This window comes from Vollenhovia emeryi, unplaced genomic scaffold (genome assembly GCF_000949405.1).
Source record: "Vollenhovia emeryi isolate VEMERY1.0 unplaced genomic scaffold, V.emery_V1.0 DF939206.1, whole genome shotgun sequence".
NCBI classification, from domain to species: Eukaryota; Metazoa; Arthropoda; class Insecta; order Hymenoptera; family Formicidae; genus Vollenhovia; species Vollenhovia emeryi.
Genome location: NW_011967160.1, coordinates 832,603 through 858,809, shown reverse-complemented (window position 1 = coordinate 858,809; position 26,207 = coordinate 832,603). Strand labels below are relative to the sequence as shown.

The 26,207-nt window shown below is 41.1% G+C and overlaps 3 protein-coding genes across 5 annotated transcripts in view; 1 reads left to right on the top strand and 2 right to left on the bottom strand.

Annotated features, from left to right (window-relative positions):
• LOC105561525 (agrin-like) overlaps positions 1 to 26,207 on the top strand; it is a 175,114-nt gene that overhangs the window by 32,933 nt on the left and 115,974 nt on the right. The window lies entirely within an intron of this gene.
• LOC105561521 (ornithine decarboxylase 2-like) lies at positions 8,302 to 10,338 on the bottom strand. Its single transcript, XM_012011573.1, has 7 exons — positions 10,147 to 10,338; positions 9,866 to 9,942; positions 9,621 to 9,793; positions 9,245 to 9,545; positions 8,760 to 8,999; positions 8,474 to 8,682; positions 8,302 to 8,374 (listed from the first exon to the last, which is right to left on the bottom strand). The coding sequence occupies exons 1-7, from the start codon at positions 10,328 to 10,330 to the stop codon at positions 8,341 to 8,343; spliced, it is 1,218 nt and encodes a 405-aa protein (XP_011866963.1). The 5' UTR covers positions 10,331 to 10,338; the 3' UTR covers positions 8,302 to 8,340.
• Positions 10,767 to 15,732, bottom strand: LOC105561522 (ornithine decarboxylase 2-like). 3 transcript variants are annotated; one of them, XM_012011575.1, is made up of 9 exons: positions 15,700 to 15,732; positions 13,718 to 14,012; positions 12,822 to 13,048; positions 12,611 to 12,687; positions 12,366 to 12,538; positions 11,990 to 12,290; positions 11,521 to 11,760; positions 11,235 to 11,443; positions 10,767 to 11,123 (listed from the first exon to the last, which is right to left on the bottom strand). In XM_012011575.1, exons 3-9 carry the CDS (start codon positions 13,003 to 13,005, stop codon positions 11,090 to 11,092), a joined length of 1,218 nt encoding a protein of 405 aa, XP_011866965.1. In that variant the 5' UTR covers positions 13,006 to 13,048; positions 13,718 to 14,012; positions 15,700 to 15,732; the 3' UTR covers positions 10,767 to 11,089. The 3 variants fall into 3 exon arrangements, with proteins under 3 accessions (XP_011866965.1, XP_011866964.1, XP_011866966.1); XM_012011574.1 differs by lacking the exon at positions 15,700 to 15,732 and having other exon boundaries at positions 13,718 to 14,133; XM_012011576.1 differs by lacking the exon at positions 15,700 to 15,732 and having other exon boundaries at positions 13,930 to 14,133.

Genomic DNA, 26,207 nt, shown 5'->3' with positions numbered 1-26,207 from the left:
GTAGAAGCGCGATATAAGTATGAACATAACCGTCGCCATCTTATATCTTAGCGATCGCATTTTCATGGGATTACATATAACAATAAAAATCATATCTACTTTTATTATATATCTACAGTCGAGCTGTTAAAAATTAAAAAGTTTAATAGAACGATCTCGCGCTCGCATAATAATTTTAATTAATTTTTATCGAGGGAGAAACCGCCGAGGGCATTGTAGATTTGCGGCATTACTGGGCATTACCAGGCATTACTAGACATTTTTGGGTATTAGTTTGGGCATTAGGCCTTGCTGGGGCTTTATAAAGATAAAATATGATAAAATAAGATAATAGGATAAAGGGCATTAGTGGCCATTGGTGTACAAGATTTCGGTTTTCCTCTGGATTTTTATTAATAAGGGAACACAGAAAACGTGTGTAATCAGCTAAGCTGCAAACATATTAAATGCGCGTGTATACATCTTTTTGTAAAGACCGCAGATATTTTCTAGTTTAGATTCACAAGAATGAAAGTATATTCACAAATAACGTAATGATCTCTCTATTCCATAAAAGCTGCAAGTTGATTGGCTACACAGTTCTTGGATCGTGGACGTAAAGGCCTGTGTCCTAGAACTTGGCCGCAGTTCTTGGGTCGCGGGCATAAGGCTTTAGCGAAGAAGAATCCACAAAAATATCCACGTTGATCATTTGGAACGGGAAGGGGTGCAATAGGTATAAGGGAATAAATTACGCGCCCCGGAAATTTCGACAAATTCCGTGCGAGCCGTCTTAATCCATTCCCGGGCAGAAGTTTCAATAAGAGGCATGAGTTATGCGTCCCTCGTAAAGACCCGCGTCTCTCTCTCCATTTTCCCTCCATCTCACCCTTTCCCCCGGAATCTTTACCGCCTCTCGTACTTTTCTCGCGACATTCGCCCTTTCCCTCGCCACTCGTTCTTTTTCCCCGCTCATTCCGCGCGCGCGCGCGCGACCTTCGGACGCTAATCCTGAAAAAGAGCGCGAGTTGAGCTTTTCGCGAGATCCGGAAGCGACCGAGCTTGCACGGCGAGGACGCAGGATGTGCGCGCAAAGACAATGCACTCCCTCGTTAGCAATAATCGTAGCTCCTCTACAGATTTATAGAGGGGCTTACTAATTTAATCTCACATTATGGGACGGCTCGGAGAAGTGGAGCATTTTTTTTTCTCGAGCCGTAAACACTCGGGCATGCACTTTTGCATTACAGCCGACGGCAGATGTTTCTTTATCCACTGATTCCAGCGAATTAAGTTTGCGATATTTTACGCTGCGATTTTTATTTCGCTCGCGAACCAGATATAGTTATTTGATTATTTCCAATTAAATGTTCCGAACCTCGCGAATATCCGCGATAAATTGAAGCGGAGAGATAAACCGGGGGGGGGGGGGTTTAAATTGTTTATACGGATAATATTCCATTTTCACATCGTTCCGGGATGCGTTCGTGGAGGAAAGGCGAGCGCAGCGAGAAAACTGCAGTCGGAAACGCCCGTTAGTTTAACGACAGCCGGAAAATCGAGTTCAGCTGGTTTTGTCTCCCGCTTTCATACACTTTCTAAGTCTTCGCATCCGCCCCCGCGCTGCATTTCGTGTACACAGCATTCTGCTACCTCCCGTGATATTTTCCGGACAAATATATAGAATACCTGGCGCAAAGGGACTTCAGATCGCGCGCGTCCGAACGAAATTGGCAGTAAGGACGTAAGAGCCCAGGCTGCGTGGAATCTCGACAGAATTGTTACGAGAGACCCCCCAGTTTCTTTCGCGTTTTGCTCTCATTCATTCGCGTGACACTCACTGTCTCGCCGTATCGACGAGTATATTACCGGCGAGCAGGAGACTCGTTCGAGTCGCTTAGACGTCTAATGCGAGTATCCCACATACAAGATATATTCTTTGGCACGCGGTGGCGTGAGTAGAAAAAGGGAGAACCTACTTCGCCGCGGGAGCTCAAATTCACGTTGGAAAAATAGCGAGAATTTTCACGGGGCGAGCGAGCGAGAGGAGGGTAAAGGGGGCCGTTTACCTTCCGGCGGCGAATAACACGTTCGATTCCGAGACGTTATTTTATTTTCCTCAAACGTTTGCTCGCTGCGCTCAAGTGGGCCTCCTCCCCGTACATTTGGCTGAAACATCCGCTCGATGTCAAGTACTATTTGGATATGAAAATTCCAAAGGCAACAGGGGGAGGGAGCGTCACGGCCCCTCGTAACGAGTCCCCGGGGCGAACTCGTCCCGTGGACGACAACCCTCTTTACGGCAGACAGAAGGAGGGAGGACGGATCCTCCGGAATTCTCGCGACGACGGAAACGCGCCGGTCGATGGGTGAGGGAAGCGATCGTTTCCGAAAGTAGAGGGACGCAGCAACTGACTCGCTCGCGGCGACGCGGGAGGGAGGGGAATTGCTCCGGGTAAATAGCAATTAGGTACGCCGATTCCTTTGATCCACCCCGACGCGCAGCGTCAACCTCTCCCTTGGAGCATCTCGAAATGAAAAATTGCGAGTGTGTACAGAACGAGCCCTCCTGAGAATCGCCCTCGATCGTCTATCGCCGGCGCGACGGAAGGAGACGCTTCGATTCTTTCGATTCAATTTGCGATATGACGTGTGTACATATACAGCCGTCGACAGAATTATTAGGCACCCTCCTAATCATGCTGTACTGAATCTAATACCTGGAAAATTTCTATTTTTTAATATAATAGCGAATTCGGTTACTTGCACTAGTGCGCACTGAGTGCGTGCCAAGGCTTGTTTACAGTCAATTCTTATATTTAAACAGGGTTAGGAAAGTTACTCTATAAAAGTATCTAGTTACAGTTACAGTTTTTTCACTAAAAATGTAACTAGTTACGGTTACAAGTTACCAATTCTGAAAAGTAACACGTTGCAATAATTTAAAAAGTAACGAATCGTTACTTTGCAGTTACTTCCTTGCAACGAAAATAAAAATTTGCATTTGAATTGTAAAGCGCCGATGGAAGTGTTTATGCATTAGTGTAATGCAAGGCCTAGTGCAATCTGTGGAGGTTTAAGAAATACATAAGGCTATTAATGTACGTAACTATTAATGTAACTATTAAATTAGTTACTAGTTATCAAAAACAAATAATTGAGTTAAGTTAAAGTTACAGATGGAAAGAAAGTAACGAAGTTAAGTTAGAGTAAAAAAAAGTAACTGTAACTGTAACTTCGTTACAAGTAACGAGTTACTTCTCAGGCCCGGTTTTAAATATCTCTTGAGATATTTTTAGGCCAGTAAACTGATCTGTACAGCATCCGTGTGGATAACTTTTTTGGCTAAATACTTTTTGAAGGGTTAAACTTGATCATCAATCTCTTCGCGCGTCTTGTTTTTCTTTTTGCAAAACGTAACCTACAATTTAATTTAAGAAATTGCACAATGTCCGTCGAGTATTCTGTATTTGCGATGAAACGCTCGTAAGAATGAATTTACTAGCGAATCGCCACGCGCTAATAGCCGCGTTCTGCGTTTTCGCAATTCTAAAATACAGCCGCGTGTTATGTAACGTTAATTCACGGTAAGCACAGCGGAATTAAGCTGATTGAATTTTCACAAAGGATGATGACGCATGCGCCCGTTGACTCATAAAGTTCGCGATATGTTTTTAAGCATAAATTGCATGCGTGCCACGCGCAACGTTGTATTTTACCAAAACCGCGCGTTTGCCGTGAATTAATTAAATGATCGTTACAACCCGTATTCCGGTACATAATAATGTATATCACCCATTGAAGTAATAATACTTCAAAGGACCCAAAAGCCCCCAAATAATGTGGCAGGTCTCGACCCGTTAATTGAAATTACAAATAAATAGCGGACGCACGTTGTTTTATTTGCCGAGCTTTGTGACACAAGTAAGCAACGTGCGCGTGCAATATCACAAAGTCGCCGCGCTTTTTACATTTTGTACGCGATATACGGTTGGGACACCTAACAATTAATTATAAATAATTTATCGAGATGTGTGACACGCGGAAATAATAATTGCGCAGAAATGAAGGTAAATAGGAAGCGCCGGCTTGACGAAGCTTGGCGGTAATGTGTAACGTAAAGCACAGGTGACTGCAAAACAATAAAAGAACGTGAGTTCAATTAGCATATCTCTTGAACGAACGCGGACACCAGAACAAATAGCGTACTGTCTTCGTAAGCGAGCAGAACAATTGATCCACCTTGCGCGAGATTCAGTCATATGTGTTTAGCATAATAAATTATATATATTTCTATTTATCTTTTTATTTGGATTACGTGTGAATACCGCAAAGCCATCAAAACGAAAGAAATGCTCGCTAACGATATAAGTATAACATCTTCTGCTTTATTCCTTGTTATCGAAATAATTCTTATCTAACCAACTGCGAGTGTCAACGCGTCTTATTAAATTTATTGCTCCGCTGCCCGCTAATTCCTCCTGGAAAGCATTGTACGTCGGAACGAGACCTCGTGGCAGAGCATGCTCGTGCACGGCCGGTTATTGATTCAACGCGACCGCAATTCGAAGTTATTAAAGCAGCGTCATTCACAGCGTGACGCGCATGAAATTGGTCCTCTCGCCGAAAATACAACGTTCGGGCGTAAAACGAGAGGGCGGCAGATCGGGGGGGGGGGAAAAGACGAGCTGGTCGCATCGCGATGGCCTTCGCGACCCCGATTATTCTTAATCCATCGCGAATCCGCGTGTATTTGCAGTGGGTTGACAGCCGATTCGCCATTTTCTCCGTGAAAACTGCGGGGAAGCCAATCAAGCCGCAGGCCAAAGAGAGAAGAGAAGGAGGGTAGAACGCCCCGAATGCTCGATCGGGGTTAACCCGGTTGGATCTGCGAGCGCAAAAGGGTTAATCTAGAAAACTCAACTCGCGATAGATCGCCGCACGTAATCCAGCCTTATCTTTCATATTCGCCCTCGTATCAGCGCCGGGCGATATTTTCCTCCCCCTCAAGTTTTGCCACGTGTAATCCAATAAGCGATTTTCGCGGTGGATGCAATTCCATAGCGGAAGAACTCCCGAGATAGATTCGATATATACATTGCACATTTTTATTTATCACGTTAATCGTGTACGAGTTAATCACGTTCGCTGAAACACTTTGGAATTGCCTTTCTTTAACGAATCCATTGATCCTCTGGCGAAAAGATGAAACACATTCGGTGACGTTGCAAGGTATATGTGTACCAAGTGTACCTCTGTATTAATCCGAAGTAAAAGATCACTTCCGTTCGAATCGATACGAGACAAAGGTGCCCGAGCGGGTGAAAAGAGGACCGCGAGTCGAGACAAGGGCGCGAACGGATACTGACGGTGGCGGCTATCGCGGCATTTGTCAGCCACTGGGATATTAGCGGGACGTAACGATACCGCTACCAAAGCCGGTATACTTATTAGCGCGCGCTTCTATGCATGGCGTCGTGCCAACTAGTTACGGACCGACCCGTGGGGCAGAGGTGAAGTCCAAGCGCGTACCCGGCACCCGGAAATCGGGCTATGCATACTTAGTGCCCGGCTCGCCCGAGTCTCTCCCGACGGGAATGGGGGAGGGACATCGGAAATGGGCAGAGAAGGGAAAAAAAGGGCCGAGTTGAGACGAGGGGTGAAATGGACGTCGCGAAATCAATGACCTGACAGAGACAACGAGGCCGATCTTATTCTGCCGTTTGGCACGCTCGATCGCCTCGGACGTGTCCGTATACACGGAGAGAATTTTCTCTCAAAATTTATCCTGAAAATGATGTGATCGTAGGACAATTTCGCATTTTGAAAAGCTTTATGAGAGTTTTTTGAAATTTTACCATACATTTTATTAATAAAATGTGTACTAAGTATAATATAATTGCTAATAAAATGTTACAAAGTTCTTAAAATGCATGTTGTCTCACGATTACATGGTTTTCAGGGTAAATTTTTAGAGAAAATTCTCCCCCCCCCCCGTCTACACATGATGATTGTTCTAAGGAATATCTGATTTTCCCAGAGGAAATGACGGTGGCGATGACAATCCAAAATGTAATTTTATAAAAATTATTAAATTTTTATAAAATTTCTAAAAGTGTCCATACATTTATATAATTTCATAGAATTTTAAATTTGTAAGATTCTCTGAGATATCGAGGTTTGAGCGTAACAAATCTGCAGTCGTTAAAAATCCTAAACTGTTGAGAAATATGAAAACGTAATCTCGAATTCACAAGGCTAAGGCTCAAAGTGGATGGCGGCGTCATTTCGATTTACAATATTTATACAAGTCATTATTAGAATAAAGAAAATTACAATCATCTTGTGAAAGATTTATGGACACAGTCGCCTCTCTGTACGGTATCTGCAAATGATAAACGCGGCAGTCGTTTGTGCCACTCAACTCTAAACGACTGTTACGGGGATTTGCGATAAAGATGAAAGATAGCGGAGCGAGAATCGATGTCAATGGGGCTGAGAGCGTGGGTGAGTTTTCTCAGCCGCGATGAAATATGGAACGTACTTCCGCTCGTTTTGCTCGGTGCTCATTAAAAGGCGCGCAATTCGGGATGAAGCTATGTACTTTTTATAGTCTGCCTCGGCCGCGGTTCTTATCTGCGCCGCCGCGGTTTATTGTTGGGAATAAAGATTAGCCGGATAGTTATAATGTAATGTGACCCGGCCGTGTACGTAATCGCAGGGTTGTTTACGTTACTCGCCGTTTATAAATCACTCGCGTATCCATACACACGCGCCGAAAGCTTACCGCCCTTCTTCATTGTCGCGATTATATTATATGCATTTAATCAATTATATCGTTCGTATAATTTGCGCGTTTACAGCCGTGACGGTGGGACAAATACAGGAGTGATATGTGCTAAAACAATTACAAAAATATAATAAATGAATAATCCTTAGTACTTACATAATTAACGTAGTTGATGAATAACAGTCATTAATTTCATGCATTTGAAATGAAATCGTACGAATCGGATTACAACTTTGGTTGTATGCAAAACTGTCGTCAATACAATACATACTTACGCTAGAAAAATATTTTTTATACCTTTTTAAACGTACACATATGTTTTTGTACTTGCCTTTCTCTCAGTTCGTCTCTTTATACCTATATTTATTCTACATTCCAACGTGATCTTCTTTGAATCTTTATGAAAAAATACTTAATAAAAATAAATTTTGTTATAATTAAAATCGAAACGAGAAATTGCTTTCCGAGAAGCATCTTAACAGAAAACGAAAGTATTCACGGGTTTCACAACGCAGGATGATTAGAGTGCGAAATCTCTAAATCTAATAAATTATATAAACGTATAATATATTTAAAAAACAGATGATAACAATTAAAGCATGTATACCTATTAATATACGCGTTTACGTTATCTTTCTACAGTTTAACTCTCTACGGACAAAAAAGATACATGGAGTACCAAAAATAAGTACGCCCGATGGAACTGACGACTGACCGACTGACACGGATAGTATGATATACCTGAGATGTTGATCTTTTATTATCAAGCTTTTCCAAAAAGTACATTAACGTAACCACAATGTCACAGTTCGTCACGTCTTGACGATCATAATAATCAGCTGTTTGGCTGACACCCAGAAATCTCGCAGCAAGTGTTATTAATGTTTTGCTTCTCTTCAGTCGTTTGCAAAAGATGTTATGCTTTTAAAGATAGCGTCGAAGAAGAAAACCTAATGGTTTCTCCATTTGACGGTCACAGTAATCAGCTGTTTGGCTGACACACAGAAATCTCGCAAGCAAGTTTATTAATGTTTTGCTTCTCTTTGGTCGTTTACAAAAGACGTTCTGCTTTTGAAGATAGCGTCGAAGAGGGAGACCCAACGGTTTCTCTATTTGACGATAAATTATACTAATTGGTAAGGAGCTTGATTAGTTCTCATGTTTTAATTAACAAACGGTCATTTCAAAATACTTAATCCGATTTCAAATAAATGTATTTGTTAATTCAACAAATACACAGAGATCAGTCGTACATCAATGTCTAATTATTAAAACATTTTATCACGAAGATAGGCATGACTGAATACCTGAACATTATAATTACTAATAGAAGTGTTTATTTTATTTTATTCCTCCACATTTTAGTTAGCAATGATGCATGTATACGTAATAGTTGAGTTCCTCTCCAACCATTATGGATTACAACTTACTTGTTTGAGGAAAATAGAATTAAATCTATAATATGCTCGTTAACTCTATGTGTGGAACAGTTAAAATTTTAGTAAGAATTTATTCGTTTAATTATTTTCATCAAATTATATTGTTCGATCTACTTGTGAAAATAGAAGCTTTTACATCGTGTCGATTTGCGCTTTAAAGCTTTCCCTGAAAAAATTAACAATATAATTTATACAAACCGTTGATAACGAATTAGAGAACGATAGCGTTGTTAGGAATTCTGTATATCTCATTTTGTCTCGGTACCATTGGCTCCTTCTGATGACTGGAATCACAATTGGAATCGGGTATCCATTGAATGGACAGGCTAGAGCTATTGTATAAGCACCCATATCTCTCCAAATTAACCAATCGCCTATATCAAGCTCAGGCAACATCACATTCTGGACAATTACATCAAACGAGTCGGCCGTCGGTCCCCATATGGTTGAAAGGAATTTCTCCTCACTCGCAGGCTGCGATAGATTATAACAATTGCTTTCATTAATTAAGAAACTCTTTCGTACACGTGCTGAGTGAAATGTAACGTTACCTCGGAAAGTAATTGTGGGACCCTAGCCCTCACGCCCAAGAGTTCTTCCGCGAAGGAATGGTATGCTCCACAATTCATGTAATACATTCTCATCATTGCACCGTCCTCCGGAATGATTTTCTTGGAATGCAAATATGAGGCTAAAGTGCAGCTGGAAGTTACGTAGTACCTCCCCGGTTCGCTGACAATCTTTATGCTAGGATCGAGATCCTGTATCGCGTCATTGATAACACTGGCGTACTGAAGGATTTACAATAAATATTATATTATTCAAAGAACTATGCAGACACGAAGATGTTTCAAAATTGTATTCATTGTTATAAACCCGGCTTCAAATCGATTTTTTATTGCTAGATAATTTCGAGAACTATTTTTGTTTCATTTTTTTTTATATAATGGTGCTTTTATGTCTAACATCTTAATCTAGCATCTTCCTGATGAAAGGAAGATGATGGTTATCGGAGAGTAACTATATATTTATGTACCTTGTCAATGTCCGTTCCGCTATCGCCCGGGAATCCACCGCCGATGTCGATCAACTGCACCTTGTCGCACCCGATTGCCTTGGAGACGGCAACTAATTGTTTGCACAATGCGATCCCTCTGGCGTAAGCCTCGTGCTCCCAGCACGGGCTGCCGACGTGGAAGCTAAAGCCGTGTAAATTCAAACCGAGATCTTTCGTGAGCTGAATCAAACGCACGGTTTCCTCGTTCGGTTCGGAACCGAATTTTAATCCCAATTTTAATAGTGCGTTTTTCGCGTCGCAGCGCACACGTATGACGACACTATCGCACGGAAACATTCGGTAAATTTTTAAATAGACGAAAACGGAGGTTAATAAATCCCATTATATTACTGACTTAGCTTCAGGGAAGATATCCTTGATCTTGTACAACTCGCTTTCGCTGTCGACTGTCATTTGCTTTACATTCATTGTCCTAGCATATTCAATGTGCGATGAATATTTAGCAGGATGCGCAAAAATTATCCGGTCACCCTGCACTCCGTGCTGCATCACTTGCTTTATTTCTTGCTGTTGAAAAGAGATTACGATTATTTTGAAATATATTTTTGGTAAATGGTTAAAAGAGATTTGAAAATTTACTTTGGATGCACAGTCGAAACAGGCATTTAAAGCTGCTAGAATTTTAATTACCGTTGGATTCGGATTAACTTTAACTGCTGGAATTTAAAATAAAATTAATAACCACAAATTTGAATGAATAGAGGACTAAGAGCCGTGACAGAGTGTTAGTGTCTAAATATTTTATTCTAAATTTATTGCGAAAAAATATCACCTCAGCCAGGGTTAATTAATAACATTAAAAATTAATGTAGCAAGAGAAAGTATATTATTGAGAATATAAAAATCTATTATCCAGATACCAAAGTGTGGGATAACTCGAGGTAACTTGGTGATCCAGTCGTGATGTTTCTTTATGATGTTACCAATGTCCATGACATAGAAAGCTGTTTCTTTGTCATTCGTGCTAGTTAAAGTTTTTATGATATTTATATCATATACTGTATCGTCAAAGATTTTTATTTCGTCAAAATTAAATCGTTCCATGTTAAAACGTCTATTGCAAAGGAATCTTTAATATAACTTCCTGAAAACATTTAACAATTTATTGCTTTGTCTTTTTTAAACTGTATAAATTTCTGTCGGAAGCGATCCGACTGTAGATTGAATTTGAGGAGCGCATTGGTTTATAACAAGAAATTACAAAAATCACGAAATAAATAATTGATGTAGGTACGGTATATCGCGTGCGAGAAGTTTACATAATTCCTAATAATTAAACAAAATGATAGAAAGTACAACAGAAAAGTATAGAGAGAAATGTAGATAGGAAAATAAGGTTGGGTTATAGTTTACATATATAGAATAAAAACAAGAGAACACATACTTAAATGCATTAAAATATACAGAAGAGTAAAATTGTATGACAGGAATCGTGAAAAATTTATACTAGCTGTGACAAAATACACGACAAGTATAATTATTAATACAATTGTTTATTTCATTCTATATTTCTACACTTTGGCTAGTAATAATGCCTAATTCATACTAAAACATTACAGATAACATACCTGCTAATTAGTCATACATCAGTGTCCAATTTTCAGAATTGAACTGAAAACTTTTTCTCACAAAGATAGCCGTCCATTATGGATTACAACTTACTTGTTTGAAGAATATAGAATTAAATCTATAATATGCTCGTTAACTCTATGTGTGGAACAGTTTAAATTTTATTAAGAATTTATTCCTTCAATTATTTTCATCGAGTTATATTGTTCGTTCGACTTGTGAAAATAAAAGCTTTTACATCGAGTTAATTTGCGCTTTAAAGCTTTCCCTGAAAATATTAACAATATAATTTATACAAATATAATTTATACAAATTGATAACGAATAAGAGAACGATAGCGTTGTTAGGAATTCTGTATATCTCATTTTGTCTCAGTACCATTGGCTCCTTCTGATGACAGGAATCACAATTGGAATCGGGTATCCATTGAATGGACAGGCTAGAGCTATTGTATAAGCACCCATATCTCTCCAAATTAACCAATCGCCTATATCAAGCTCAGGCAACATCACATTCTGGGCAATTACATCAAACGAGTCGGCCGTCGGTCCCCATACACTTGAAAGGAATTTCTCCTCACTCGCAGGCTGCGATAGATTATAACAATTGCTTTCATTAATTAAGAAACTCTTTCGTACACGTGCTGAGTGAAATGTAACGTTACCTCGGAAAGTAATTGTGGGATCCTAGCCTTCACGCCCAACAGGTCGTCTATGAAGGAATGATACACTCCACAATTCATGTAATACATTCTCATCATTGCTCCGTCCTTCGGAATGATTCGCTTGGAATGCAAATACGAGACTAAAGTGAAGCTGGAAGTTACGTAGTAGCTTCCCGGTTCGCTGATAATCTTTATGCTAGGATCGATACCCTTTATCGCCTTATTGATAATACTGGCAAACTGAAAGGTTTACAATAAGAGAACTATGCGGATGAAGATGTTTCAAAACTTTGATTATTGTTATATCTGTTTAAAAGTTGTTTTTTTTATTATTAGAAACTCGAAAAACTCCATTTTGTTTGATTGTTTCATATCTATATGAGTGCTTTTACGTCTGACGTTTTAATCTAACATCTTCCTGATGAAAAGAAGATGATGGTTATCGGAGAGTAACTATATATTTATATACCGTGTCAACGTCCGTTCCACTCTCGCCCGGAAATCCACCGCCGATGTCGATCAACTGCACCTTGTCGCACCCGAGTGTCTTGGAGATGGTAACTAATTGTTTGCACAATGCGATCCCTCTGGCGTAAGCCTCGAGCTCCTCGCATGGACTACCGACGTGGAAGCTAAAGCCGTGTAAATTCAAACCTAGGTCTTTCGTGAGCTGAATCAAACGCACGGTTTCCTCGTTCGGTTCGGAACCGAATTTTAATCCCAGATTTACCGCTGTCTTTCTCGCGTCGCAGCGCACACGTATGACGATACTATTGCACGGAAGCATTCGGTAAATTTTTTAATAGACGAAAACGGTGGTTACTAAATCCCATTATATTACTGACTTAGCTTCAGGGAATATATCCTTGATTTTGTACAACTCGCTTTCGCTATCGACCGTCATTTGCTTGACATCCATTTTCCTTGCATATTCTATGTGAGATGAATACTTAGTAGGGTGTGCGAAAATAATCCGGTCGCCCTGCACTCCGTGCTGCATCACTTGCTTTATTTCTTGCTGTTGAAAAGAGGTTACGATTATTTTGAAATATATTTTTGGTAAATGGTTAAAAGAGATTTGAAAGTTTACTTTGGATGCGCAGTCGAAACAGGCATTTAAAGCTGCTAGAACTTTAATTACCGTTGGATCCGGATTAACTTTAATTGCTAGGATTGAGAATAAAATTAATAGCGTTGAAAATTATAAAGTTATAAAATTATAATTAATTAATGGTATTAACATCATGTCGGAATAAGTGGAAATGTATTTTTGATAACGTCAAAATTAAATATATAGATACCGAAGTACGGGATAACTCTAGGTAACTTGGTGGTCCATTCCTGATGTTTCTTTATGATGTTACCAATGTCCACGATATAGAAAGCTGTTTCCTCGTATTCTGCGCTAGTTGTAGTGCTTATGATATCTCTATCATTCATTGTATCGTCAAAGATTTTTATTTCGTCGAAAGTAAATCGTGTCATTTCAAACGTATATCACAATGGAATATTTAATATAAACGATTTCCTAAAAACATTTAACAATTTATTGCTTTGCCTTTTCTAAGTAGCATGAATTTCAGTCGGGAGCGATCCGACTGTCGATCGATAAAATTTGAGGAGCACATTTTATAACAAAAAGTGTAGGGTGTTAAGTTTGACGACCGATCTTCGCGCGCGTGACATCGGCTAACTACGGCTGGCCTTTGGAGAGAGGGACTAGTGTAGAGTCGTGTGCGAGAGACGAAAGAGATAAGACGTGCGCGGTAGAGACAGAATCGCGCCAAGAGTTCCGCGAGTACCGAGGGACTACTTAAGTTGTACATATTATTTTATATTAAAGCTCTCGAATTAAATCTAACTCCTTCTCGTTGAACCAAGCTTTTGTTATTATTTTTTTCATTTAAACAGAAATTATAAGAATTGCGACATAAATAATTCATGTACAACATATCGCGTGCGAGAAGTTCATACAATGCCTAATAATTAAACAGCATGATAATAAAATACATGAAAAGAAATAGAGAGAAATATGCATATATAGGAAACGAGCGTCAAGATTATGAGTGATTAAAAAAAATGAATAAAGCTGCAGAATAGAAATATTCAATATTTCATTAGATTCAATGAATAATGATAATTAAGAAGAAACATATATAAATTACAAGTGCAGAAATAAATATAAAGGTTGACTTACGGCACCGTATTTTATAAATTAAAACGTTGCTAATTGGATATAAATATCAAAACTGCCTACTATGTTAGCGGAGCAATATTCAAAACGGGAAATAAGCCACACATTGCAAGCGAGATCTTCTTATAGTGTTCTTTCCCACTTATGGTCTATTTAATGCAACAAGACTATGCAACTAATAAAATATACAAAATGTACTAATTACATGTACTTACGTAACAAATACGTTATGACAGAAAAATAGGTAATTTTACAACCAGTTTTAACGCTTCTTGTGTACCTATTTTGTCTGTTCTACCTGCAATTGCAGTAATTAGTATTTCTATTCATGTCGTCATGTCTCAGCTCGAATATACGCAGTTATGGTCCATTTTTTAAGATAATGCTTCGAAGTAATTTACTCTGACGCGGCTGCACGTCACATTTGTTCATATAAATTTTTGTAATCGTGAATATCAATATCGTACGGAGGAAAGCATGGTAGCAGACCTTATTAAGATAGATATCTTTTAAACCAAATTTAAGATATTCAACCGTCAGCAAAATTAAATTAATTAAGGTGAATAATCCGACACCACTGGCAACAGGAAAACTTCCTCTATTAGCACAACGTTTCGGCCATGGGTTTTGGCTCTTATCAAGTGCAATCAAACTAATTTAAACGGCGCATGGCACGTGGTCAAATGCCATCGGGCACCACTGTATAAGACAATAAAAAACGCAGGGTTACAGACTTGTGTGCTATATGCAAAAAGGCTTATAAAAGAAAAATATTAATTAAATATGAAATAAATACGTACATTCAAATTATTAATAACTTGTATCGCTCTAGATCGCTCTGTAACAGCTCGGAACTGAGACTGAAACTATATATAGGCTAACGCGGTGTCAAGAAACCAATAATTAAGAACATTGCAAAATATTACCGTCAAATTTAAAATTAATAGTTCTTAATTGTGGCTTTGTTGACACCGCGTTGACCCACATAGTTTCAATCTCAGTTCCTCGCTGTTACAGCGATGACACGTGTCTAGGGCGATACAATTTGTGCGTATTAATAATTTCAATGTATGTATCTATTTGATCTATTTATTTGATTTATATTTCGTCTCACAAATAGAATTAATATCGCCAGTAACATAAAATCAATGATAGTTTTTCAAAAACGGCCTACACTGGCCAAGGTTTTTATTTAAAAACACAAACGTCAAGTAATCTTTTCACACAATTGTTATTGATCTCATACCGTTCGTTTGGCCAATATCGTTATGTTAATAAGATATTGGTCGGAAAATGAATGCACTCCTTGGTTGAAGAGTGCAGAGTCAATTGAAGTTGCATGTTGTTAATTGTACGACACGAGTAAAAATATCGAGAGATGTGTGTTAGACGAGATGTCGGATCGAACCAAACGAACGATATGAGATCAATAACAATTGTGTGAAAAGATTACTTGAAAAGGGTCCAAATCCGGGACCGAAACGTCGTATGTTTTTTAAATAAAAACATTGGCCAGTGTAAGTCGTTTTTTAAAAACTACGTATCATTATGTTTCTCCTTTTATGAGTCTTTTTGCATATGGCACACAATGTAACCCTGCGTTTTTCATTGTTTTATACAGTGGTGTCCGATGGCATTTGACCACGTGCCATGCGTCGTTTGAATTAGTTTGACTGCACTTGATAAGGACCAAAACCGATGGCCGAAACGTTGCGTTAATAAAGGAAGATATCTTTGATTTGGAATGTTGATTATATTATTTAAATTTATCGATAGATATGTGATGTAAATTTATGTGCAATTCATTATACCTTTTCTCTGCGTCATGAATAATCGTATTTTTCACGTAACAATCAGGTGCACGGTTTATATAATTAAGTCGAAACGACAGGAGATCAAACAATAGAATATTCACTGCACGTTTCTGCGAAGCGAAATAAGAATTCTCTGCCAACGAACTGATATCTGGAGACTCATTTACTTACCGCCCTATTAAACCGCTTGTCCTTGTTCTCCATCGGAGCTCTTGTATCTGCTCTCGAAATAGTCGTCGCTGATGCAAATGGTGGCGGAGCTTCAAGGCAATTTCTTAGATACAGGAAAAAGGGTTGCGAAGTAGCGCCTTATCTACAGCGACCCAATTATTTTTTATTTCCATTTTGCCTCCCATCCCCGGCGGTAGCAGAAACGTAACAGCTCTACTTGGTTTTATGTATTACCGAGATCAGCGCTGGTCGTTTCACATGGATTGTTGTAGAGTGTATTGTGACAAATTGAAATGTATAATACCAATTAGATTACATTCAACTGTTAAGTTTTTACTCTAATTATACAAATGTAAAAAGAATCGCATTAATTATTAAATAATTCGTGTGTGGAAAGGAGTTAAGGAAGGTCTACAATCTGTATTTGTGTGGGTATCAATTTAAAATTCGGTGGAATGGAGGATCGGAAATTCTTAATTGACTGCACTTTGGGATTGATTTAAGGAGGTGAAAAAAATTGTTTTTAGAATATAGTTTTCTTCCACACCTAGTTCTTGGTGCAGCTGTGAGATTCATGAACCATCGTGCTATTCTTGCAATACGTAGAACTTTCTTCTGAAATTGTTGGATTTTCTTTAGGTTGAAGGGAGTAGTTCCTCTGCAGATCGGACATACATGCGTACATTATTAATGAACGGAAGATTGATTTATGTAATAAAATTGTGTGATTGCAATGAGCGATTGATTGACGAAACTAGTCGGGTATGTCGTTGATTTGTCTTTATGTAGAAAGTCCAAGTTAAGAGTATTTAATAGTACGCTTAGATATTTTGTGTGTCACAATGGCCGGCAGTCAAGTGTTGGAGGAATCTTTTAAGGTTTTGAAACGCCACTTTATGGACAGCTTTAGAGACAAACTAATCACGAGTTCGAGGTCTAAAGAGGAATATGACACGATGGATGATAACCGAAGATTTGTTCATCTTTCAAAATGCAAAGGAGTTACGACACTTTTCGTTTCTGGAGTTTTTTGCGTTTCATCACTAATGGCTACGATGCACGACGCAGAAAAAACTACCTTGTCCTTAGAAGGATAAGAGAACTTTTTATGTCATGTTCGTAAGGAATAACTCTATAATTAAGACCGTTCACACCCTATGGAAGAAAACAAATTATGTTAAATTGACCCTTTGCTGTCGCGCTAAAACTTCTAAATAGTCCAATCTAATTGATGTTTGATTTCCGAAAAAAAATGGAATTTCTAAATTAAGAGTCTCTCAGAATTAATAAACGACTTCGTCACGGTTCTCTATTAATATCCACGGATATTGTAAAAGGAACAGCGCGGAAGCAGGCAGGGGGAACTAAAAATTACGTAGAACAGTATAATCATGCGACTACCTTGAATTTCTTATTTCAAGCGCACTTTTCCCTACCTCTTGCTCGCAGCCATGAAAATTAGAATGCCGTTTCCATCATCATTATAAAACTTTCCCGTGCTCTCTTAGTTTGTTCAATAACAATTCTGTTCTCTTAAACTTTGTTATTGAGTTTTACAATAAAACTCCGCGCACGTAGCCCCGACAATAGAATGTATTTTCACTTCTGTAGGTCATTCCATTATATTCGTGTATAACTGTCATTTTCATAAAGGATGAACGACACGGGAGATCCTAAGCTCATGCAGCATTCGGCTATTTACCAGCTAACTGGCCGGCCGACTCGCTTTAAAATGACGCTTAGCCTGGGGCCAATCGTTCTTTGCAATAGTTTCTAAGGGGAGAAAACGAGGGGTCAAATAGGGCGGAAAATAGCAGTTTCTAGATATATAGGTTCTAGCAGTCCTCTGCTGGAGAACAGTTTCGAGGTAAACGGGAGGAACTGACGAGTTTGTACATGAGGAACTATCGACATGTAGTTGGAAAGGATTTCGTTAGAAAATTGAAATGTGGAAATGCGTTAACTACAAAAATCGGAAGCAGACATCTAATCTGTAAATTAAAAGCTAAGGAAGTCTGAAATGATTTAGAAATCAGCACAGTGCTAAATAAAAAGTTAAAATTTAAGCTATATACAATTAAATGATTATAATACATTGAACAATAACAGATAAAAATTGCATAGAATTTTTTTATGCACACAGAGGTGTAAGGATTATATAAAAACTGTATAATAACGCGTGAGTGACCAACGCAACGACAGAAATGATAGAATTTTGTAATCGTAAACTCACGTAATTAACGTACCACTTACGAATCTCAACATCCTGGTCACACTTCAAAGGAAAACATATTAGCGAGGACAAAATGGTTATAGTTAAAAGAAATCTGCTGCTGGTCGAAAATCCGTTTGGCGATTAATCTCCTTGCGCATTGCTCGTCGGAGTACACGTTTATCGCTTACAATTAGACCGAGCGCGCATAATGGACCAACACGTCGACCTATGCGATGCGGAGGGTGGGTGGCAATCAGTTGACGTAGACCGTGAATTAAACCCGCAGAAGAAGTCGACGCACGTCCCGGGAACACCCAGTCGGCGGAGTGGCGGATTTCCTGCACTCGGACGGGTACAGGCGACGTCGCTTCGGCCCTCCGCCTCTTTCTTCCCGGCGGGAATGGCCCGTGGAATTTGAATTTTACAGTGGCACACGGACACTCGGTTGACCCGCGCACTTTCCGGATGGCTTAAAAAAACGTATGAAAAGACGACGGGAAGATCGGCCCTGAGTTTCAGCCTGTTAATCCCGGTTCTTACCTGGATCGAGATAAAACGAATCTCCGTTTTTCCCCCCTTCGCGGCCTTAAACCTACGCGATCCTCCTGGAGAACGATTTTTTGTTCACAAAATTGCAGAGAAGGCACGTCTCCTTTTCACGTCGATTCTCCTTTGCGCAGCGAAAGGACAGCGTCCGATGCTTCGATGCTTGATCCAAGCTGTTTGTTGATAAGCGCACTCGTTTCGAAAGATTCGCTTGCAGATCGAAATTTTGATCTTCCTCGCGGACTCCTCACGCATTAATCAACGTCATGCATGCACGTCTGATAACATTTGTCGTAGGCACGGCGCTATGAAACCGCTCCTTTTGGTATTCGTTAGTATGTCACGCGTAATATCCGGGCGGACGGCCGATGATGGATTTGACGCTCTCGCAGATTGTCGCGTCGCGCCGGACAATGTCCATGTATTTTTTATATGACGAAAAACATTGCAATATATATTACGCCGCGCCGTTGCCGCAGCCCCGTCTCGTCGGCCGCTGTACTCGCGATACATAAAATTGCACGCGTTGTTGGCAGCTGTCGCCATCGGCCAGCCATCCCGCTGTCGTCCCGTGTTTTTGACGCGACGATTTGGCCGATTCGCCCCGGCATGATAGTCGCCGATTGATTATTTATCGATCCGCTGTCGTGAGCATCAATTCGTACGGGAATATTTGGCACGTTTATCCCGCGCCGCGTTCGAAAACCCAAAACACACCAGGAACCGCGCGCGTCCACCTCGCGACTCGTCGCGAGGACTTCGATACACCGTAATTTAACCGTTCGATCGTTACGGCGAAAACGTGAAATGAAGTTACAAGGAAAAGAAAGAAAAACAATGACCCCCTTGTTCCCCCCTGCGGAGTAGAGAAAACAGTTATGGACTGAAAATCGTAACGACCGGGAGGATTGATACTTTTAAGTTTCTCGGACACATCGCGGGGCGCACGTGTGCGTGTGAGCGACTATTGTTGCCCAAGAAAGTTGGGCGATAAATCAGAGGAGCAGTCGTGTAGCGCCGTTAATAGCGGCGCCAGCGCAGTTACGCCAGCTGCCGATCACGTTTCCGGAAACGTCGAGAGACGTAATCGCAGTTCCGCGCAAGTTTCGCGGCAGTATTTCCGCGCGCGGCCCCCGGGCGCGGCCTCCGCGAAATAATGAAGATCTCCCTCTTGCGAAAACGCACCACGTTTCCTGCATGAATATCCTGTCTCCCGGACCCCGTCATTAAAAAGGCTTACGTACTCCCGGCTTAGAAGAGAACAAGCTAACAAGGGCAGAACTTGACGCTGCAAACGGAACTTCCCCTCGAGCCCCTCCGCCGCTCTCCCAAACGTGGTACGTTTTACGTTTCGGGGTATAAAACTCCCGGCTGTTAAGCCGAGTTCAGAACTTGTCGAGATGCTGGCTGGAGCCGAGAATGGTACACGTGATCGGGGTGTGCGACGGACACCGTTCGCGTTTCAGCGACAGCTTGGCAGCCACTGCAGGCGGCGCATGCTTGCGCAACCCCCTTAGTTGCCGCTAAATTAACCGCTGCCACCCGTCTCTTCGCGGTCGGTATCGTGTTCCTCATCTTGTTAACCTTGCGTCGCACTTTCTCCGGAAAAAAAAAGAACCGACAACGAACTTAACTCTCTCTCGTGCCCAAAAATTAAATTTGCACCGCACCTATCGCGCGTACAACATCAAGTATCTTCTTGCCCCCTTCACTTAATTATCTCTTTCACGAGAAACTTTGCTCCAAATTGGATTCGTCGAATCAAATTTAATTCCACGGAATGGTACCGGAGATGTTCTGAGAATTAATATCAACAGCGATAAAGCAATAGGTGTGCACTTGTACGATATATTATTACTTGTACGATTATTCGTGCGAAAGTACGTGAATACGGTTAAACTCCAGTGTAGACGCTTCGATTCCCACAAACGAATAGATCGCGCGCAATACGTACCAAATTAATCGTTTCAATATCCGTACCAATCATTGAAGGAGAATTAGTTAATTCTGCGAGAGAACATTACACACTGTATGTGTAGTAAGAGCGATCCGAGGGGTAAACTGCTGATGGCATTGTGGTGTACAGATTTGCGGCATTACTGGGCATTTTTGGGCATTACTAGGCAATGGCAAAAATAAAATAAGATAGGGAAAGATAATAAGATAAAGTAATGCCCGCTGGGCATTGGTTACTAGACATTGGTTGTACATGATTTCGGCCAGCGATGATTTACTCCTTGGATCGATTCGAACGCTACGACGTATGGACAATGCATCTAAGCTTCCTGTCGGTGACTTCGCTCCGTACGGTGACTATCTCGTGAACGGACAGCCTTGTGCCCGCCAATGAAAACAATACCCAGGCCACGTCTCAGTCTCGATGTCATTTTCGAAAATGTTAGCGCTTTTTAACATTGATTCTTCTTGCAAATTTCAAAGGATCGGGGGCACCGCTCATCCCGATCCTTTCTCGTTGGAGTTGTACCTTTGCTGCGGGTATTCCCTTAACGGTTTATATTTCTGTCTCGGAAGTGATTCCGAAATAAAAGTATACCGCTCGGGGGTTGCTCGATCGTTCAAAATCCGCGCAACACGCGGCCGCGCGGTCGATCGGGGGACCCCGAAACGGCGTGAGCGGCATGCCACGGTATATCCGCGGACTAATTCAACGTTGTTCCCGCCGTAAATCGCGTGACTCCCGACGACTTCTTGGATCAGCGTAATAGGTATGTCGCTCACGTACGCTCCGAATGCACAACACCGGTCGGGGCTGCTCGGTGGTGCGGGGGGGCGACGGGTGGAGCACAATAATCGACGCCGCTTCGAACACGAAGCCGTCCGGGGTAACATCGATCCGAGATTACGCTCGCCGAGAGGGTGCGAACGCTCCCTTCTTTAATCACGCGACATTGTTGCGACGACCGCTGTAAAGTCCTTTCAGGCTGGGTCTACGATAGACGCAGCAAGTTGCAAGCCGCAAGAAATCGGCCAATGACGGTCGATTATTCTTGTTGTATTTGCAGCCGCGATTGGTCCATTTCTTGCGGCCCGCGACTTGCCGCGTCTATTGTAGAACCTGCCTTAGCGCGACGACGGGAAATCAGCGTCCGAGCATCTGATCTATTTAGTGCGCGCGGTAAAGAACGCGCGGTGCCCTGTAACGTAGCGCGCAACCCTCTGGTTGCTCGCAGCTATATTTACAATCAAATATTTGATTGGAACCACCGAACGAACACGCAAACACCGGTCGCGCACTGGCCGAGAATTAAAATAGAGAAAACGCGTACGCGATACTTGTAACTTCAGATTCGGCTCGGATCAAGTTATATCGGCTCGACCAGGGTCGAGTTTTCCACTTGTTTTGCCAGGTTTTTCCTCTCGTTTTTTTTTTATTTACCGTATCGATTGCGTATTTTTCGAGCTTGTCATATTCAATTCATTCACCTCTTCGCAAAAAGTATCATTTTTTAACTTCATTTTTCAGTTTGTACAATAGGTTTTATTTTACTCCATTATTCCGCGGATGAACCGTTCTTATAAAATATTGGGCAAAATCGCTCCGAGAGTTACGATTTTTGATCGTCTCGTGCAGATTAATTCGAGGGTGGCTCGAATCGTCTGCTGAGGAATTACGCGGCATCGGGAAAACCTTCACGTCGTCGTCGAAAATTCGAGCGCGCGGCGCCCATCGCGGATAATGTCCGATTCGTTCGGTCAAAACCGACGTTTCAGCTTATCCACCTCGGCGGACGCTCCCGCCCCCTGATCCCACTAGCCAAAACGCGGATTTTCGTTCATCCACGTACAAACACACACACACACACACACACACACACACACACACACACACACACAACGACTGCGTCCGGAAGGACAAGAATTTCGATTTCGCGGCGGTGAGCCGCGGCTGAGCATGCGAATTCGTGAACGTCGTGCCGGAAAGCCCCATCGTCACGGTGGAAAGCCCGCGCCCAAACGGCGGCAGGGGGGGATGCAGTGGGACATGAATTCGAAGAATGAGTGGGACGCACGGGGGTAGAAGCGAATATAAACGGATAGGGGTGGAGCGGGACGCGCGGAGGGAACGGAAGGTAGAAGGTGTCCCACGATAGCCGCGTTATCCACGTTTGGAGGGTCGTGAAAACGGGCGAGATGGCCGAAAACAGGACGAAAGCAGGGGGGCGGGCGAGGAGGAGGAAGGGGTGGAGGATGTTCGATGGTTGGTGTACGTCCGACCGTACCCACGGAATATCCGCACTATCCTGCGGAAAATCGGTTCGCACGGTGGTGTGGCGGCGGGTGATCGGCGAAGCGGAAGGCTGATCACGTAGACGGAATTCCGTGGTGCTCCCTTACCGCGCGTCGAACTGAATTAAACCAATCTCGCGAGTGGGGCGGAGAGGGATGGGGGGAGAAACCGGCGGGCGCGGATTTAAATAATTGAAATAAACTGCGATTCGGCACGCCGTTACCCTCCGGAAAAAGGGTGCCTTGCCCGCCCACCACTTCGTTTCTCCCCGCATTTTCGAATCCCGACCCGGAACGATCGTCCCGACCGCGAAGTAAACTTCCTCGTGATGGCATCGAGATCGATCCGCTATCGATAGCCCCGCTCGTCTTCGTGTTTTCTAATTCAATCGGGACAGCCTCGATACACGATTTTATACAAGGACGTACACAATAATAATCGAATGAAAGAAAGAGAAAGAAGTGACATTCGGTGCCGTTGCACATTTCGAAGCAGATATTCGTATTTTATAAAACGCGGAAAAAAAATTATTAATTACCGAATAACCGTAGCGATAGAGAGGAGAGAGAATTTTTATTTACTGAAAAAAATACTGCATAACGATTTTACGTATTTGAACAGAAGCGGGTTTTTTTCTATCGTATTAATAAAACGCGTTCAACTTCACCGGAAGTTTATAGCGCGTGATTCGTTCGCGAGTTATCTATCCGAGATTATACACCGTCGGGCTGGACATTGGGAGAGATTTATGCTGATATCCGGATTTATGATCGAGCCTGGAAGCCGGTATCTCGTCCAATTTTAGTAGGACCGTTCCGGTTGATGAGAGTGCGCCGCGAATCTATAAAAGATTTCGATTTCGCTTTATTACGCTCGGTATAGAGTATCGAACGAGTTCGCGCGCAATGATCCAATGAGTTAATATTCGGAGAAGCGGTTAGTATTACGAGAATATATGCATACATCCAACTATTTCATTCAGAATTTCATTCTCGCTCAGGATATGAGCTACCCTTACGGGCTTATAATTTAATGATCATTTCCTGTGTGCCTCGAGTTTTCGTAACCGGGGCTCTTAATCTTCAATATCGAATAAATCGCAACTTTTTTCAGCTTCGCGAGAGAAGTCGTCGTCGAATTAATATTTATTGCATCAGGAACGTTGGTCGAATTTTTTAAATATTATCTGCTCAAAAAAAATTTCAGTAACTTTATCATCCAATTTCCACACACTCGCCTCACGCTCGTCGGATAACGTGAGATTATTTAAATATTATTTAAAGATTACGTAATTTATCATCACACCGCATCGCTGAGGATTGCTCAAAGCGCGAGACCCAAATGCACAAATTTACTGTGGAATGTTAATTAACTACCGAATAAAGTTGATTCGCGCAATAATGACTGCGTTTTGGCTCTCAAAGGCCACTTTTTGCAATTCGTTAATTTTTTAGTATCGAGAGTTTCTAGCTGTTCGATTAGTTAATCTAACACATTTCCTTTATCTATCTGTTCGTTTATCTTACAGTTTATACCTTGTATCTGATTAATAGGACCTCGCAGATACAAGAAATTTATATAAAACCTTATTCCCCTCTTTTACAACGATTCTCTCCGTTCCGCCTTCTACTCGTTCATTCGCTTTTTCAAGCCGGTGAACCGTTTTCTCCGAGCGATCATTACACTATTGGAGTTACGACCCGTTTATTCACCATAAAGACGGAAGGAAGAAGAGGTTCGCTTGGCAGAAAGGAAGAAATAAAGGCCGCCTACTTTCCCCGTCCCGTTTTTCCTTTCATTCGCGAATTCGTGGCAGATAAAACGCGAATAAGGCACCGCAGGAAACATCCTATTGCACTTTAATTTTATTTTGTCGTCGACTCGCGAAATGGCAAGACCTCTCCCTCGCGATTTCGGCAGACATAAACCGCGAAATATAATTCAATTTCAAATCGGCGCTCGCAAGCCGGAGCGCTATTGATGAAACTTCGACAATGGAAACTACTATAACCATAAGAAGAGCTTAGAGCGAGGACCGACCAATTTATCGCGCGTTATGTAGCCATAGATTTACACGGTGCTCTCTTTGTCACACAATAAAATAATAAGTAGAAGAGCTGTTCCCTTAAATTTTGCGTGTAAGATTTTTGGAAGAGTTTGTTGGCTTGAGAAAAAGACGAGGGGTAAACTGCTGATTGTGGCGTACAGATTTGCGGCATTACTGGACATTACTACACAGTTGGAAAATTTGTGTTTTCTTGTTAAAAAACCGCCGGTTAAAATTCTTGTGTTAAATGTTTCACACATTCATGTTTTAATTTAACATAATGCTCCTGTGTTAATTGACCTCAAATGTAAAATTATTAAAATAACTGAAAAGAAATGTTAAAACAACACAATGTGTACTTAGTTTTAATCTGACACAATACATATGTTCTATATTATTAGTAACAAAATTTATCTGTTAAAATTAACAGAATAAAATGTTAATTTTATTCTATATAACATAAGTGAGAATTATTTCGAACCGTCATTTGAATTATTACTGTAAAATGTAAAAATTACATTCTTTTAAATTCATTTTGTCATTAAAAGTATGTTAATTTTACACAAAATTTATTTCAAATTATTTTGAGATTTGCATTTATTTTGTATTAAAATATCAACAGAGTAGTAGTGTCATTATTTAACATATCCATATTGTGTTACATTAACACAGAAATTTGTGTGGACCGTTTGGGACATGTGATATCTGTTAAGTTTAACACAAATTTTTCAACTTTGTAGGCATTTCTTGGGCATTATAAAGATAAAATAAAATAACAAGACAAAGTAGGCATTGATGTATGTATGTACACGATTTTGGTCAGCGGTTTACCCCTCATTAGTGGCGAGTGTGGCGCAGAGAAATGCGCTACTTAGTAAACAAAGGAGCGAAAAGATCCGAGTTCAAATCCACGGACACCGCTGGTTTTTTTTCGGAATCTCCCGAAGGGAAGTGGCAACCACCGAGAGTATCTTGCCACACGTACCCCTTCAGGGATGTAGCCATTCCAGATGGGAGGTTGCCTTCGGCAAGGTTAGCAGCCTACCGAAGATGAAGTAAAACCACATGCTCAAAGTACCAGAACGAACTGGATAAAACAGGCTTTAAATCTAATACACGCTAAAGAAGAAGTAGGTTTACCCCTCAGAAAATGATGTATACGAAAAAAAAATATTATTGGCCGTTAAAGGCGTTTATTATACTATTTGTATTTTTATCTTCTGACACTAACACCCAGTCGAGGCTCTTAGCCCCTTTTATCCATTGATTTTTATACTATTTGTGTTATTCACATTATAAATCAGTCGAACTTGTCCGCTATTTTTGGGAGAGTTTCTTGTTGCACGCTGCTCTATACGAATATAAGCATCTCCAGATGCAATATTATATTTTGTCTTTCAGTACGCGTTGTTTAAAAAAAAAATGCTCACTTCACCATTCTCTAGGGGTAA

Coding starts and splice junctions, on each gene's coding strand:
- LOC105561522 (XM_012011575.1), bottom strand. CDS start 13,005: ATGACACGATTTACTTTCGACGAAATAAAAATCTTTGACGATACAATG. Junction 11,761..11,989: donor GTGGAACGGACGTTGACACG/GTATATAAATAT, acceptor TAAACCTTTCAG/TTTGCCAGTATTATCAATAA. Junction 11,444..11,520: donor TCCCACAATTACTTTCCGAG/GTAACGTTACAT, acceptor AATCTATCGCAG/CCTGCGAGTGAGGAGAAATT.
- LOC105561521 (XM_012011573.1), bottom strand. CDS start 10,330: ATGGAACGATTTAATTTTGACGAAATAAAAATCTTTGACGATACAGTA. Junction 8,683..8,759: donor TCCCACAATTACTTTCCGAG/GTAACGTTACAT, acceptor AATCTATCGCAG/CCTGCGAGTGAGGAGAAATT. Junction 8,375..8,473: donor GTCATCAGAAGGAGCCAATG/GTACCGAGACAA, acceptor TAATTTTTTCAG/GGAAAGCTTTAAAGCGCAAA.